Source organism: Aulonocara stuartgranti (genome assembly GCF_965226115.1).
Source record: "Aulonocara stuartgranti genome assembly, chromosome: 13".
Lineage (NCBI taxonomy): Eukaryota > Metazoa > Chordata > Actinopteri > Cichliformes > Cichlidae > Aulonocara > Aulonocara stuartgranti.
In genome coordinates, this window is record NC_138949.1 from 31,405,598 (window position 1) to 31,424,178 (window position 18,581).

General features: G+C 40.9%; 1 protein-coding gene across 2 annotated transcripts in view; it reads left to right on the forward strand.

Moving 5' to 3' along the window:
- nrg3a (neuregulin 3a) overlaps positions 1-17,370 on the forward strand; it is a 360,904-nt gene extending 343,534 nt beyond the window's left edge. For both annotated transcript variants that reach the window (XM_082557497.1, XM_082557498.1), the window contains 3 exons: positions 4,417-4,532; positions 6,800-6,985; positions 15,460-17,370. In XM_082557497.1, coding sequence (XP_082413623.1) covers positions 4,417-4,532; positions 6,800-6,985; positions 15,460-16,111 — 954 coding nt within the window. In that variant the 3' untranslated portion in view covers positions 16,112-17,370. The remainder of the gene's footprint in view (positions 1-4,416; positions 4,533-6,799; positions 6,986-15,459) is intronic.
- Positions 17,371-18,581: the final 1,211 nt, after the last annotated feature.

Here is an 18,581-nt window from a genome sequence, read left to right on the forward strand (position 1 = left end):
GAAAAATAATATTTTAAGTTAATTTTGTAAATGGACTGGATCTTATATAGCGCTTTTCCACTCTTCTGAGCACTCAAAGCGCTTTACACAACTTGTGCATTCACCCATTCACACCAGCACAACTGACATTCACACACATTCATACTCCGATGAATGCATCGGAGAGCAATTTCGGGTTAGTATCTTGCCCAAGGATATTTGGCATGCAGACTAGGGGAAGCCGGGAATCGAACCACCAACCTTCCGATCAGTAGATGACCTGCTCTACCACCTGAGCTACAGCCACCCATATTTTAAGTTAATTTTGTATTACCTTTATTAAACATTACTTTGCAGTTATTTGCTTGGAAAAAAAGCTTCTGGACTTCTTTACGTTTCTTGAAGACGTTTCATCTGAGAAGCTTCTTCAGTTCTAAGAGCAATTGGTGGAGAGTCCCAGATTTTAAGCCCTATGGGAGTGTCCCCCCAAGACGGTCATGGACCCCCTATTGATCCTCTACCTAATCACATGAGTCAAGGTGTGAACCACAGTGAGCCCCCCCCATCATGCAATTTCCTGAGGTCAGATGGCCCAGGGTGTGAGTGGGCGTTAAGGCGTCTGAGAAGGGAACTCAAAACTGGATTATAGATGGCAGGCAGTGGGTGACATAAACCCCCGCCTCTGTTCAAAGATGGTCATTCACACTGGACATAGATGGCTTCTTTCACTCCTCTTTCAAACCGTCTGTCTTCTCTGTCCAAGATGAGAACATTGGCATCCTCGAAAGAGTGACCTTTGTCACCAAATGCTCTTAGAACTGAAGAAGCTCCTCGGATGAGAGGTGAAACGTCTTCAACGTCTTATATTGGGCAGTGTGTTGCCCACTGTCCATCTCTCCATGAGTGTAATTATTTATATGAATAGTGGAATCATTGAGTCTTAATGTTGTAAAAAGTAATGTTAAGTCAAGTAAAGTGGCTGTATTGCCATTCCAACCATGTGCAGTGGTTTAGTACACAGTGAAGTGAGACAACGTTCCTCTAAGACCATGGTGCTACATATGACATATAACATCAACACAGGGTTACATAAATGTGCAAAAATTACAAAAAAATAAAACAAAGACAGTGCAACACCAGACAGAACAGAACGATACACACACCCGACAGTGCAGACACACTGGAAGTAAGTCAATAATGTTGCCTACTGAGAAAAGTAACTCCAAGTACTTCTATGTTACTGAAAACACCTCTTTGCCATTAGCTTGAGTACACTGACTACATTGTCCAGGAGTTGCTTGCCCTAGAGTACATTTATTTCTGAGTGTATGGATTTTATTTCATTGCATGCCAACAACAAGCTTATTAATTTCCCCTGGAGTAACAATCTGAACTAAAAGCTAGCCAGGGATTTTCTTTTGTCTCACAAAGAAAACCACAAAGGAAAATGTACACACTCACCTGTTAGTAAATGTAAAATCCTTTACAGTACTGTAAACACTGTACTAAGGTGATGGGCAGCTGATTGTGTGTTCAGCTTATTACCTTATTAATGATGAGAGATGAATTATTGTAATTGCAAATGCCTGAATTACACTAAATACAGGAACAAATTGTCTATATCGCCTCAGTGTATAATTTGAATATATTGTTTAGACATCAGTGCTTTCAGTGGGTAACACAGTGGGCTCATGTCATCAAGGTTTTGCGTACAAATCTCCTCTTTGCATTGGAGTCACTGTCGAGTTTGAATCTTCTCCCTGTGCGCATTTCCTCCCACATACCCGAGATCTGGTCTGGTGGTTTTTAAATTAGCCGTAGGTGTAGCTGTGAGTTGTGGTCTATCTGTATTAGTCCTGTGATGGACAGTCCAACTGTACAGGGTGTACCCCACCTCTCATTCATGACAGCTAGGATGCTCTCCTGCTCCCCCCAGGACCAAGAGTTGGATATTGTACCTCAGATCCATGATTTCCTTGTTTTTTTTCCCATCCATGTCTTTTCTCAGCAGTGTGCATACACGGAGCAACATCCCTGTTTTTCTATTACTTCCCTATCATATCTGATATCATATCTCACAGTACAATAATATTGAATGGGTTGCATTGTTGTATTTTGTCATGTTTCTCAGGTCTTTGTCTGAATTTCTACGAACATTATTGCTAAGGATTGTCTTATTGCATTGGAGTCACACTGGGTTAAATATGTACACTTGGGTTTTAGGGGGTATTTATTATTTTCTTCTTTTTTTGGGTTGTATGGAAGCCCCAAACGCAATTTCATTGTTCTTGACAATGACAATAAATAAATAAATACTAAATACTAAATACATATGCACCATTATATAACACATTTGTCATGTTTGCAGCTATGGGCCTGTGTTAGTGTATCGCATCTGAATAACTCATAATTTCTGGGTTCGTAATATTGTGCAGTATTCCCAGCCTCACACTTTCTTCTTCAGACACTCTCAATCAAACACAATAGTACAAATGGTTTAACATGCCAGAATTAAATCCCCCATTCAAGTGGCGGCATTTGACCAGCTGTGCCACTTAACTTCAATTTTTAATATGAAATGATGTAAAAATGCTTTGTGCTGTCAGTTTAGTGCAATGTTGTTTATTTCTTTATAGCAGAATCCTAAGGAAACATTCCACAGATGATTTTTTTCTCTTTTTCTGCAGACATCGCTATTTTTTCTTTTTCTTCTTCTTTTTTAAGCTCACGTTTCTAAATCTCCATACAAGGATGGAGCTTTTCTGAGAACAGCAGCTGACTTTTAGGAGTAATTTGGACTTTTGAGAGTTAACAAACATGATTCAGCTCTGAAACTTTCTCTTTCATTTTACATGATGTAAAACTACAAGTTCTAACTCTCAATGGCAGTGAATGACTGTCAAGGTTGGGTTGACCTTTTCACCCAAGAATCTGGCTGTTCCTGTCCATCGGCCCATTGCAGGAGCTGCGCCATCAGTTGCAAAGCCAACAACCTGTGCGCATATCGTTTCTGCAGAAATGCTGCGCTGGTGCATAATTCCAAATCGCAGTTTCACACACTGCAGAAAAACATGGAACGATGTATGCATTTATACATGTGGCACAGTAACCGCACCAACACACCAACAACTCGGAACCTTACAGTAAATAATGCCAATGTTCTTCCACATACATTATGTTGGCTTCTAAAACTAGATGTCAGGTTTACATGGAGGAATAGTTTATAACAATTTAAATTTCTAACACCCCTGAATCATAAACATACTACATACCGATTCTTTTTTGGCCTCCTCTGATTTATCTGAACTGTCACACTATTTTCAAAGAGAAAAAAATGTGTAAAACTCAGTCTAGGCTGATACCTGATGTGTGGCTCCTGAAAGCTTCGCTCTACACATCTGATGGAGATGACAACAGATTATCAGTTATTTACTGTCTTATTGCAAAAAGATTGCATGTGTGTGACAACTTGACCTATTTCAATCAAGAACTGGTAGTAGACACACTCGATCTTATTGCCGTTCTGTTGCTGCCTCAGCACAGCTGGTTTGAACACAGCAGCTGACTGCAAGTGGTTTCAGACCTGATCGCGCTTCCCAAAGCAGGGAGATCACATGGTAGCAATAATTTCGGTCATGCCTCAGTATTCGACCACTCTTTAAACTAGTGTGACTGTACCCTAGGTTATAAATGCACAGAAGATAAACTAGTGATTAAATAAAAAATAAAGTTATTAGAATTTCTGCCTTTTACCTATAATATTCACTTAAAGTCAATTCAGGCTTTTTATAATGTGAAGTAAAGGCCTCAAAATACTACGATCTCCTATGATCCCTGCACATGCTGCAGGGGTATATAAACATGTTGGGAGGGAGGAGAGGTGAGTGGAGAAGAAGTGCTCAGTGTATGACATGAAATCCTGCAGGAGTCCACAGCAGCATAACTAAGGGATAACCCCGAGACCCTGAATCATCTTAGTTATGCATACAATCACAATGCAGCAATCCATCTTGCCTTATTTTTTTTTATCTTTTTTGCCTTGTTGCAACATAAAATATTCAGAAATCAAGGGTATCTGTGACACAGTTCATTGTTGCTTGAAGAGCTGTGGCACAACCAGATGCCTTTGTGCTCTTGAATTCATCAAGATAGCAGCAACCTCCCTCTGTTCTCCACACAGCACAATACACCTCAGTCAGGAAAGAACTGTGTTGTGAAAGGTGGGAGAAGACGGAAACAGCATAAATTGACTCTTTCACGATCAGCCCCCACAATTGAGGCAGAAGACACTCCTCGTCTAAAAAAATCTAAATATATTATGATTAGAAAGGAGCAGATTCAGTCTGAGCAAACTTTAACATCATATGTTAAAATGCATGTGAAGGATTCGTCCTAATATGTTGCATTTATTTTGCTTTTTCTCTTCTGTTTCCCCAGTGCTGCAAACGGCCATCCCAGTCTCGCCAGGGAAACGTCTGCGAGTCCAGCTTTTCACACTGCAGCATCACGACTGCGCCACCCAGAAGCTCCAGAGGCACAGTAAAACATCACAGGTATGACATTTAATTGCACATGCAGAGACATCCAGGCTTTATGTTGTACTCCCCCTCTGTTCACTGCAGGAAACGGTAATAATGCAGAATATAGCAACAATGGGCAACTTCAATGTCCTTTCCTGTAATCAGCATAGACTCAGTGAAGAGAGAAATTGAATTATCCACATTACAGTGCAGACAAAGCTAATTGCTGATTTATAGAAGAATGATAGTAATTATAATTATAGCTATAAACACATTAATAAGCATATCCATAACAGTCATGAACACAGAGGAGATGAGACAGAGATAAAATCAGAAGAACACAAGCCAGCGCAGACGTGTATATCCCAGTCGGTCTTTCCTCACAGCGTTCAGCGGTGTGTCAGAGCTGCCTGGGATTTTGGCATGTTCGTCAGCAGGAATACACTCAAACATGCACACAGGAGTGTCTGCTTCTGAGAGTTCACATTCAAATCCTTGCCAAAGCTGTTTTTTTCTGTTACAGTACACACGAGCAAACACATTCACAGCACTTTGCAGGGAGCTCCTGCAGATTGAGTTTATACATTAGACCATTTGCCGGTATTTTGATTTCACAGTTCAAGGGAATTTCGGTAAACGAAGCACTGATTTAATAGCAGATTTCATGTCAGCATGTGTGTGAAAAAGACTTTCAATTTATCATTAAATCTAAACTCAACCCCTTTTAAACACTGACCCAGTTGGAAATCGTCAAACATCATGTGTAATGCTTTTATTTTTGGCCTTCTCTTCACTATGGCAGTTCAGTTAAAGGCATCCGCCTGTCAGTGCACACATGGATTTCTACCTGTTACTGCTAAGCAACTCCAGGAGCAGCTGGGGGTTAATCTCCTTTCTTCAAGTGGATTCAAGCAGTAGTTGAGATGAGATTTTCCCAGACAAACCAGAAATAGGATCAGACAACCTTCCAACCACAAAGTCCACCTGTCTAACCTTTTGGCTAAACTCCTGCAAGACTTTCCTCCCTCCTTTTTCTCTATATGTGGTTGTTCTCTGTGAAGAAAAACATTACTTGGTTCCTCTTACCACAAATGATTTTATTAGAAACCAATCAGGGTTTGTTTTTTGCAACCTCATCAGCTCAGGGAGAGAGTTAGAGGCTATTGTCGGGATCCCAGAGTGTTCTGGGACACCACAGTCTAAAATAGCTGGGAAAAAAACAGCCCAAGACTAATTCAGTGTTGCAGGATTTATCTCACATAAAAGCCTTTATAGAAAACTCTGCCAGCACTATTAAAAGTCTGACTGTAAGCTTCCAGTTGTTACAGCCAAGAAGCCCATTTTTAGAGGAAAATCTAGCCTTTAAAACTGCAGCGTTTTATGAATGAAAGCTTGAAATGGTGTTTGGACAAAAAAAAGAAAAAACTTTAAAGCTAAACTCAAAATACAAGAGCAGCATGAAGAGGGAATTTGCTTCTTGAGTAAAGCAAGTTTCTTCAAAGGTGTTTTTTTCCTCTTTTTTCTTCTGATGAAACTCCGAGCACATATCCTTTTTCTGCTACATGACCTTCTGTAGTAATCATTTTGGAGACCCTGGAACTTCAGCACAGGGAGCTTTTTTTTATCAATTTTTAATTCTCACTTTTCACACTTTCATCACACAACTATAAAGATCGGCGCTTTGGTAGTGATCAACAGTGAATATTTAAAGGTTCAGCCAGCAAATGGGGGTGGAGCCACATGACATAATCAGCATATACATGAAGTTAAAGATGATGAATGTGCTCAGAAAGACTGTTAGAAGCAAGAGAACGTGTCCTGGCTTTTTCACTTATGAGGTGAACAAGAGAGAGCAAGAAACATAGAAAGGTGTTTCTGGGCCAGAAGAGCAAGAGCTTGCTGCAAAGCAATACTGTACATGGATGTTCTGCTAGGACCAATGGATGAACTCGCTGCTAGTAAGCTGAAGTAGGCAAGTTTTAAGTTAAACTTTTCCCAAGTTCAAGACAAGTACTTAAAGCAATGGCAAATGAGAGTTGACTGACATATGAGCAGCTAGTAAATAAATAAACTCTAGGGTTACCAATTTAGCAACTAGAGCTGGAAATGAGCATTAGCAACACGCCAGCTGAAAGAAGCAAATTTAAAATGAGCCATGATCAAAACAGAGCTGTAAGAATCAATGTGCACTGCTAGCATAACATTACAGAGTAACATGCCAGCACACGTAACTGCAAAAATCTAATTAAACAGCACAAATACTCTTTTTAAATTAATTTAACTTCTTTTATCTTCCTCAGAAGCAGTTCCCTGTCTCACAGCCCTGACCAGAGAATGCGGGCAGCCCATTGGTCAGCTCCTCGCCGGACTCCACCCATACCCAAAGGAAGATTAAACCCAATTGGAGTTTCCAAGTATTCTGGCCCCGCCTACCAGCACCTTCAGGAAGTGGATTCATCTGAGAAGGAAGCAGAAGCACAAAGAGGGTAAGAATTTACTGAAAGTAGATACCTGCAAATGAAAAATGTTAATCCACATAAAAGAATAAATATATATATAGACACTACCAGTCAAACGTTTGAACACACCTTCACATTTAATGGTTTTTCTTTAATTTTATTACTAAAAGTTGGAGGTACATACTGAAGACATCAAATATATGCAAGATATATGGAGTTATGTAGCAAAGAAAAAAATGATAACTCCATATATGTTTTATAATTTATATTCTTCAAAGTAGCACTGGCCAGCTTTGGCCTTCTCTCAGTGAGCTTCATGATGATGTCACCTGAAATCGTTTCACATCACAGGTGTGCCTTGTCAGGGTTCATTTGTGGAAATTATTGCCTTCTAAATGGGGTTGGGACCAGCAGTTGTGTTGTCACAAGTCAGGTTGGTACACAGCTGACAGCCCTATTTGACAACTGTTATGGCAAGAGCCAATCAGCTAAGTAAAGAGAAACGACAGCAGTCCATCATTACTATAAGAACTGAACTAAACTACAGTAAATTCCCCAAGTGCAGTCACAAAAACCATCAAGCGCTATGACAAAACTGGCTCACACGAGGACGCCCCAGGAAAGGAAGACCAAGAGTCACCTCTGCTGCTGAAGATAAATTAATCCGAGTCACCAGCGTCAGAAATTACAGATAATGCCAAACAGAGATCCAGACACATCTCTACATCAACTGTTCAGAGGAAACTGCACAAATACAGCTTTATGGTCAGATAGCTGCAGGAAACCACTACTAAGGAAAAGCAACAAACAGAAGAGATTAGTCTGGGCCAAGAAACAGAAAGAATGGACATTAAACCAGTGGAAATCTGTGCTTTGGTCTGATGAGTCCAAATTTGAGATCTCTGATTCCACCCGCCATGTCTTTTCGCAGTGCAGAAAAGGTGAAGGGATAGTCTCTGCATGCATGGTTCCTACCGTGAAGCATGGAGGGGGAGGTGTGATCTTGTGGGGATGCTTTGCTGGTGACACTCTTGGGGATTTATTCAAAACTTGAAGACGCACTGAACCAGCATGGCTACCACAGCATCCTGCAGCAACATGCCATCCCATCCTGCTTAGTTGGACCATCGTTTATTCTTCAACAGGACAATGAAGGAGAGTGATGGAGTACTACACCAGAAGGCCTGGCCTGCACAGTCACCTGACCTAAACCCAGTGGAGATGGTTTGGGATGAGCAGAGTGAAGGCAAAAGGGCCAAGTGCTCAGCATCTCTGGAAAATCCTTGAAGCTCATCGAGAGAATGCCAAGAGTGTGCAAAGCAGTAATCAAAGCAAAGCGTGGCTTTTTTGAAGAATCTAAAATATAAAAGATGTTTTGAGTTAAACTGTGTTTAGTTTTCTCCAGACGATGCACAGTGCATTATGGCCAGACATTTCCACTTTAGTCCCATCTTTCCAAAGGACATTGTTCCACGAGTCTTGCGGTTAGTTCAGACACACATGTGCTGCTGTGTTCTTTAGAGAGAGGTTTCTCCTGTCAGCCCTTTAAAACAAGCATGTTCACTTGTCTTCTAATTGTACCGTCATGAACTGAGGCCTGTAGAGTATGACAGGTTTTAGGTGTAAGGATTGCTTCAAGATCGAGGATGGCTGGAGATTTTATTGACACCTCATTCTTGGGTTTGTTTGGAGGTTTTTTTTTAGATTTCTTTCATTCTGTATCTTCCAAATGCTGAGTCATTTCAATAAAAAAATCATTAACTGAAAAATGCAGCCGTGCTACAGACAGACAGTTTTCAAGAGCGAATATTTCAAAGTCAATTCTGTTTTTATATTTTTAAAAGCCAGCATTTTCTTTCTTTTTTGTACTTTTCTCCCCTTCATCCATTTTGTTTCCACTCTGCTGAGAAAAGATAAAAACGAGATCACATTATGTCGTGGTCTGCAGCAATGTGGCACAAGTTCAAGGGAAACATTTCACCTGGTCCGTGCTTTTAAGGACTAGATTCAGACTGGACATCTGCATCTTGTCGTACTCTGTCAGGTAAATCACAGATTTCAAATGTAACCCTCCTGTGTTACATGTCTCAGATGAAACTGTATGTGCTTAGCAGCCAGAGCGAATGATTAGCAGAAATTTATTCGGTGTGAAAGATGCTGTGCTCTGACGCATTTTTTTTGAGGGGGGAATCATGAGTCACTGCTTTACCCACCTGGACTGGCAAGCTTCACTTCTGGCATTCAGGTCCCAACAGTCCCAGCTCAGGATTAATCTCTGCATGACCTACATGCATACTAAAATAAAGAGGCAGAGGAGATGGACACAGCTGGACAAAAAGCTCTCACTCATATAACAGCATATAAAAATTCAGTGATGTGCATTGGAGGTGAGCTCCCCCTGCTCCTGAAGCTTTATTTACACATCATTTGCATGAACATCGCTAAAGAGCGACTGTTGAGCTGCATAAGTGTGTCCTTAATCAAATGTCCCATTCAAATGGCTCTCGGGTCAACTCAAGTGTTTCCTGCAAATCCTAAAGTCCACCACCAGAAATGAAAATGTCAAACACGAATTTAACGGAATCAGTTACTTTTTTGTTAAATTAATGTAAATAATCATATTTATTCTTATAGAATTCAGTTGTTTAATTGAAGGAATGCAGCAAACCCACCGTAATAACCACCAGAACTATTTCAGCTAGCTGTGGATTGATATACTGATGGCTAAAACAAGACAACTGACCCAGTTTGGTTAGGCTATGAAGTCTTCATTTTACAACCAGTTTTCCTTTATTGTGTTCAACATTTTCCGAACTTACAAGATGACTTTAAACAAATTGTACAGATCTGCTACATAACCAGAAACTTGTAACAGGATATTTTACAGAGAATTCAGCTTTATAAACAATATGCAAGGACCAAGATTTATAGTCCAGGTCTTAATAACCGAACACGTTTGAAGAGACTGTTGATGCATGCTAGAGAGCCATTGCATTTGCTGAAGTGCAATCTTAAACCATTTTTATTACCGTTTTTTAAAATTATCTACATTCTTCAACAACAACAGATAACACAGTAAGAGCTCTCAGCCTGGATATGGCTGTACTGGAATCCCCTTTAAAATTAACCATTACGTGCTCAGTCAGCAGATTAATCAGTGGCGTCCTAGATTTAAAGTGAAGTAACTGTCTGGTCAGAACAAAAGTGCCCACATGAGCTCAAGTGTTCTCTGATCACAAACCAATCAGCTCATATGTTAGCCCAAGGCTTCTGTGGTAGCTCTGGTAAGCCTGGTAAGGACTCTCTGATTGGGCCAAATAATTCCTCTTTTTAGCCCAAGCAGTCTGTGAGAAACAAACCCTGGCAAACCAGACTTGGATTGGTCCAAATTTCATCAGCTTCAAGTTTATCTTGGTTATCAAAGGGCTCCCACTGGTTGTGATGTGCATTCTGCTGGATCTACGTTTAAGCTTAAATTGAGTAAAGCATTAGTTTAGGCGGGCCAACATCAGAGTATGGGGCATAATATTTGAATGGGGAAGGAGGACCAGAAGAGGATGCTAGGGGATAAGGTGAGATAGAGCCAGAGGAGCTGAAAGAAGAAGAATCCGAGTGCATTTGCTGCACATATAGAAGATGCTGTAGCTCTCCCTTTCATATATATGTTAGTGTGTACAATAGTACTGGCAGGTTAAAGACAAAGCCCACATAATGTCTGAATCCACTGATACCAGCCAATCTACATTTGCCATTTATGTGTCTCCTGCATGCTCTTTGCAGGCAGTTCATCACCTAAATCACACAAAGTACTTACTGTAGTGTCATGAGCAGTGTTGGTCAAGTTACTTGAAAAAAGTAATCAGTAACTAATTACTGATTACTTCCCCCCCAAAAGTAATCCCATTACTTTACTGATTACTTATTTTCAAAAGTAATCGGTTACTTAGTTACTGAGTTACTTTTTAAAAACACGATTTACAACCTGAAGAGGTGATAAAGTGATAGATCTTTCAGCCCAATTCTACTTTTTCTGCATAATCCATCATACAAAATGTAATCAAATGGAAAAGTCTCTTTTTTTAACTTGTTTTATTAGTTTTAATCTTTTAACTTTATGCATCAAGCAAAAATTACATTATGTGCAACATTCTCTGACTGGAAGAAATTAGTTTAACATTTAAACCTATTTTCTGCACATTCCAGCACATAAATAAAATATTTTTTTGTTTTTACACTCAGTCTTTCAAATAGATGCAAGTAAAACACAGCAGAAAATAAATAAAGTCAAAGACTAGCGGTCCTTTTGCTCTATTTTCACCTGTAAAGCAGGAGTGGGGCAGGCGGAGGTTTACCCTGGTGCAGGTGAGCCGCAGCGGTCAGTGGAAGAGTCCGCGAGTTTCTCTGTGAGTTTCCCATTACGTGGTAGCGCACTCCTGCACTCGATATATTATCCATTGTTGATCTGCACACAGCTCTTGTCACGAACGTCACACTCGTTTACGTCACTGTCGTGAGACATTCTCGCAAAAAAATCACGGTTTGAGTAACGCAGTAACGCAGCGTTCCTACAGGAAAGTAACGGTAATCTAATTACCGTTTTTGCAATAGTAATCCCTTACTTTACTCGTTACTTGAAAAAAGTAATCGGATTACAGGAACTGCCCATCTCTGGTCATGAGGAAAGGATAACTGGGGAAATATCCTGGGTTGATTTTTTCGAAGTAGTCCAATGTTCATGTGCAGAAAAACAAACTAAGAGCTTACGTACCCTTTGGTGCTCAAACTTGGCTCCATATTCTCCATATTCTCCATATTCTCTGCCCTTGTCCAGAGAATATCCGTGCGCTCCACTGCACTGCATTCCAACTCCCTGTCATGGAAACGCACACTCATGCATGCTTTCACAGATGCTGCATGAAAATCCCACATAGTTCGGGTACGAACACGTGAGCAGGTTGTGCAAAATATACAGGAGGTCATGCTTACTCGCTTACTCAGTCTCACACTTAGTACTCACATGCTCAAACGCATGTATTCAGACTGAGTCACTGACCTGCACGCACTCGCTCACCTACTCGCTTACTCGCCACCTAATGTAAGATTTCACATAAGAGCAGGTGGACCGACAGACAGCAGCATCGCTCTCCCATAATACGGTTGTCTGGGTTGCCATGGAGACATTTGGCCATTGCTGCATAGAGTCTGAGTGAGATAGAGAGGCATAAGCTTCGGGATACAAGTAGTTTGTTTTTTTTAAATGCAGTAACCTTTAAGAAAACGGCAGCAAAGAAGTAAAAAGTCATGAAAGAGAAGACAACGTGACAGTTTGGAAATGTTTTAAAGAAAGGCTGCTCGTTTCTTTTCACACCTCTCTGGGAAACCTAGTGTTATCTCAACAAAATGGATGACGGAGAGAAGTTGCATGAATTTATTTGTTTTCTTTTTCTGTGGGACATGCTGGATTTCCCCTCCTCTCGATTTGTCGTATATGCACAACCTTCAATTAGAGAAAACACTGCTTTTTTAAGTCTTGATGAGTAGGCGTGCACACCTACCTGCAAATAAAATGCACGCATGCTCCTTCTTTGTACGTTTCTCAGTGTTGTAAGATGACTGCGTCGTTTAACAAAAGGGATCGTATTCTGAATTTATCAACAGAAACAAGGGATATATTAAGAAATGATCTGTAGGGCAATAGATTAATGAAAATGACTGTTAACACTTGTACATGTAATGAGCTCCCATTAAAGATAAAAGGCTGGTCACTTATCTCACCTCACTTGCACACAATCTCTCTGTAATTCCCCCGTAGCTGCTGCCGCTTCGCTCCGGGGTCTATATTTGAACTATGCTTCATAGACTTTTGCAATCTGATTGTGTTTCAGCCCATCAAAAGAGAGATTTGTCTGTGAATGTTATCTTGGGAATTAGCACCCTCGCATCATCCTCTCTTATCGCTTGCAGGATCCTCTCTGTGGGCCCACTAAACCTCCGCTGTCGTTTTCGGAGAGGTTTTCATGTCTCGGAAAAACACTGCGGAGATAAAACAAGGATGCGATTTCCTTTGAGTCTGAAAAGGCACCTTCTCCACCCACCGCTATTTTTGCACACTTTGATGGAGAGCAGAAGCGTGTGTGATGAGGGTATCATAAGGAAGAGGGACCCCAAGTTTAATCTGAACATGGCAATAAAGGCTTGGCTTGGCAAAGGATTATGAATTATTACACAAAGATAATGAAGCTCTGCTCTTGATTACAGCTGAATTTAAACACTGATAATGCTGAGGGGAATGGTCAGTCCTGGAAAGAGGACGAAAGCGTTTATGTTCAAGAAAGACAGAATAACAAGACCCAAGTGCCTATACTGTTGCACAAAAAATCTGACTTCTCCACACTTTTATTCATTTTCCATACAGACGCTCGCCATAATTGACACAAAGAAAGTAGAGGCTAAAGTTACAATGGAGATAAAAGTGTGGAATAACAGTAGTGGTTTAATAAGCAGTTATTGCCTTTATTGAGCTGATACAGGCAGGTTAGTGCCCGCTTTCTGCATAAGCGAGATTTTTATGTCTATATAAAGAAGACAAACAAATCCTCTGATTGCAAAAAGATTGCGTACAAGTCTGTGAGAAAATGACCCTACTTCTTACTCGATTTGTGGTGTCAGTAAATATTTTGCTAACATGTTTATGCTCTTAGTTATTACACCCAAGTATTAGCTTTTACAGCAGGATGTTTTGCCTTGTAATGTATAGAGTTATTTACCAACTATAGCAGGTATGTGCATTAGCATATGGACAGGGTGACAGCCAAAGTGTCAAACTTACACCTTCAAAGACGTCCAACATTCTCTGGTGCTTAGATCCATCTTTTTGCACCTTATTGCTGACTAAATATTAGTTAGGTTTCATTTTTTCACCATGTAACTGTAAGCTAGCAATCGGTTTCTACTTCAAAGTTCATGATTTCCACCCAGTGCCAGCATTTACAAACATATAAGGGTGTAAGTCATGTTTGTGGACTGATCTCTGTGAGTTCTGTGCCAGAGCTTCAGTTAGCAATCACAGGTGAATCACAAATCACAATTATCACAAATAATCATGATTTTATTTTAATATCTTCAATCATAAGCCTTTCCTAACTATTACCAAGAGTTGTATCAGCCCAATATCAACTTTGTCTTTGCAGCAACCAAATTTTGGGGCACTCCAAACGACAGTGGTATCTCCGTCTTCCTTTCCCTCTCTTCCAAAAACGTCTCACGCATCTATAACCTTGCATCGAACCTGCTTCACATGAATATGAAAATGCAATGAGCCTTTTATATGTCTGTGTATTAGCAAATGTTCATCAGTATTGCTGTTGGAGCAGTGCAACAGGATAAGTGACAGCAGTGCATCTTTGCATCAAGCCAGACTTGAAAATGACACAAATACTGATGGTTTCGGTCTCTTTTGGCAGTCAGCTTTCACACCCCAAAGTTAAAACTGTTCTGTATTCTCACTGTGAGGAAGGTAAAAGCAGTGGCTCCTGTTACGTTGCTGTCTCACCGCACCTTTTACTTTGAATGCTCTGACAACAAATAAATAAATAACACTCCAGACAGCAGTGTTTTTTACTCCGTGAGCCGATCTCTGCCTGTAACCTGGCTTCTTGTGTTCATGTAAATGCCGCCACTGATTGTGAAAGAGTAGCGGGCACACAATGAAAGGTATAATTTGGCTAGGCTGAGCACGAGGACAAACAGACTAAATCAGTAGAGCACAGAAATGGAAATGGACTGAAATACTGATTTACCCAGCAGCGCCATTTGAACATACAGTACTATACACGGGATGTTGACAGGTAAAGCAGCACAAGTCAGATTTGTGAAAACATTCAAATCTGAGGGGTGAGGAAGGAGAAGCAGGCACTGAGTATTATGGTGCTGGTTTAAAAACGTGAGTGCTGTTTTGCACTTTATGTGCACAAAAGCTTTTCAAAGTGAACGATCTTGACCGAAAACCACTTTCTGCTTTTTTTAAGGAGGAAAAATTAGCACACATGATGTGACTTCCTCAGTTGTCCTTGAGAAAAGCTCGCCACCTTAAACACACACTCTCCGACACAAACACAGTCATTAAAATCAATAATTAAAAAATGAACTCTCTGTTACCTCCTTACTTATGTACAGGAGTTGAGGGTTTTTTTGAGTGCGTGTGTGCAGACTTGGATATAAAGAGATGAAAGAAAAATGTCAGACTCATCTTCTTCCCCCTCCGCATCCGTGGTTAGCCTGTGAGATGGCAGAGGGCGGAGAGCTGCGCCTGTGTGTATTCTGTCAGGGCTTCAACGTGGGAGTTTGAAAAAGCGATTGAGTTGAAAACACACCCGAGACACGATGACTTCTCCAAGTGAAGTGTGGAAGTTTTTATCCAGCTGAATAACCTTCACTCCTTTCCTTTTCCTTTTTTGTCTCTGTCTTGTTTGTCTTCATTCCCCATTTTCCTTCTTCTCTAGTGTCCAAGTGCAGGGAGAGAACCAGTGTGATGACACCTTCCTACATATGCAAGCTCCTGCGATGCAGGCATTGTCGCCATCGCCTTGGAGCGGCTGCGTGGAGGTACGCGCACATCTGTGTCCTCCATCTGAACCCAATCCCACCACTCGCAGCCTGAGAAGGCCGGGACGCCGTCAAAGCCACTCCCCACCTCCCCCGTTCCGCTCCTGCTCTATTCCCATCATTCCATCTGTGCAGTGTCACCATGACAATGAGGTGTCTTGCATGCAAACCACCCCAGCGACCACAACGATGTCAGTCACCTGTGGGGCCATGCCTTGCAAGGAGGAGAAGAATGAAAAGGCAGCGCACGCCCCGTTGTTTTCATCTTCCTGCTCGTCTGCCATTGGACGGCAGCAGGATGAGGTGGCCCTGCTGCTCGAAGAGGCACAGGAGCAACTCAGGGCGTTGGCGCTGGCTCACAGGAAGCAGGAGGGGGGCGGAGTCTTCACCGGCACCTCAACGGTTGCACTGGTGGAAGCCAGAGAAACTGTTTGCTTCCTGAACGTTAACGGAGGAAGTGCCGGGGCGCTGAGCTGTAACGGACCCACGCAGACCCAGCTACTCAGCCCCAGCCTATCACACAGAGACCTGGGCCAAACCGGCCAATGAGAGGGCACGATTTAGGACATTCACTTACTGTTTTACACTGTTTGACAGACTCTGGTGTTCTGCATCTGTGGGATGAGAATGAAAATGCTGAATTAAAAAACAAAAAAGAAAAATGTAATATCATGGATAATCCGAAATGTGCTGATGATATGCATACTGTATGTACACGAGCATACAAACACTTCTCGAGTGGCCGCCTTTACACCGACTGACAGTATGGAAAAAGAAAAAAAAATATTCACATGCATTTATTTACCAAACAAGAGAAACACTTCTACTTAGACAAAAAGAAACCAAATAGTCTGTCAGATCCATGGTGTTTTTAATTGTAAAAAGAATATATAAATATATATATATAAATATATATGGATATAAATATATGGAATTCAAAAGTGACCAAGTAAAGTTGAAGAACACAGGAATGATGTAACTATTTTTGTTTGTTTTTTTCGTTCTCTTGGTTTTGTATTCTCACATTTTGGTTCTGGCTCGATGAAGAACTCCATTAATGTCCCGCCGCACGTCCGCGAGTCGTGAATCGGATTCTGCGAGCCTGCGCGGAATCAAAAACGACCAACGAGAAAAAGGAGCCACCACACCAATTTCACCCCCCTTTGCCTTTTGAAAAACTGTTACCCAGCCAAGAATTACAACGCAGCCGTCTGTGGTAATCAAAAACACTTTGAGGATTTACGACGCAAAACAAAAACTCCCCAGCTTTGTGTGTGCGCGTGTGTGTGTCTGTGCTGGGAAGCCACGAGGGACGAGACAAGGAAAAACTAGGGTTTCATTTGGAGCCACTCGGATTTGGGAGGGCAGATTGTGGAGATACTGACTCCAGTTTGGCCAGTGTTGGAAACCAGTCTAGATTATTTTTGTTTTTATTACAAATTATATTTTCACACTCATATGCACACACGCTCGCCTGTGAATTATTATTTGGTTGCTTGAACGAATGAACAGAAGGACTGAGAAGGACAGTGGGCTACGGGGCTCTACGGGAGTGGATGTTTGTTTTGTTTTCCATTTTTTTGGTTATTAATGAACAATGCTGCTTTCTGGGGCTGATGGGAGGGACAACCACATGGTTTTGGTATTGAAACAAGAAATAAATGTCTCTATGTTGTATCCTATGAATTGGAAGCTTTTGAATCTCTGTATGAAGTTACAGCCAAATGTCTCTGGTGTCACAAAGTATAAAAACAATGGTTGCAATTCTGGTAAAGACTTTTCCAAAATAACTGTTGTTTTGATTGATTGCTTGAAAGACAGCAACCTGCCCGTAGATGCATGCTGGATAACATCACTCTGAGGGTTTACACTGGCAGTGTTACTTTTGACCTTTTCACAACTTCACCAGCTTGAAGACATCTGGGATCAGCATTCATGAAGCACTTTATTTTGTGGAGCTCCTGGTTTTCTGTGCACTGAATACCAAAATGTTTTAAAATGCAGTGCCGTTTCCTGGCTGTAGATGGACAGCTACAGCCATTTTTATAAATTAAGCCAACAACCCTCAGAAAAATGTTCACCACTGTGGGAAAGCACAGGAATTTGTTTTTCAGGCGGAGAAAAGCGCCATGTGGATGGGAATGTGTCGGGATTCATTCAAATTCGTGTGACACAACTGCAAACTTATATAAAACCTACCAAAATGAAATAGAATCGAAAATTTAATATCAAACCCATTTTAAATAAAGTATATCAGACTCAGGAATAAATGCAACTTAATTATTAAAGTGAACTAAATCTTGAACTTTGCACAGAAGAAGTAAGATACACATCTTCTTCTTCAACGTGGCTTTAAAGCCATCAGAATCTCTAAAACAAGGAAATGATGACCTGCTTTTAGAGTTTTGCTAGTCTAACTGTAGTACATATGAACCAACCATGACCTGTAATCTATTACTTTGTGTTTCCAGACACAGATTCTCATGTGTATGAATCACACTGACATATTTCCCACATTCTAAAAAGGGGGGGGGGGGGGGGGGGGGAATCCACATTTGGTGGTTTTGTTGTTGGTGGAAATCATTTTGCAGTTTGCAGCAGAGACTCCAGTTTAACAGTTCAAGTCACACACTTCAAAGATTTTCACACATCGTTTGTGTTTCTTTTTTATTGTGTTATTAATTCAAACTGCATTAGGGAGTAAGATGTAGCTGTTTTAAAACTACTGGGTTAGGTCTACTTAAAACTACAATAACTCCTATTCTTTTCAAGCACTGTTTTTTGGTTGCCATGGTGATGCATCCCTGCTTTGTCTATGTGCTCCCAACATAAAACTTACTTCTGTTTATAACTATTCTAAAAATAAATTTACTTATAAAGTCGCTTTTTTGCATGACAGTCAGCACAGCACCTTTTCATGACTGTTTCACAGGCTGCTTTGAGCCTGAGCTCGGACAACACGCATGAAAACACTCAACATGAAAACCCTTAACAATGTTAACGACAACCAAACATGCAG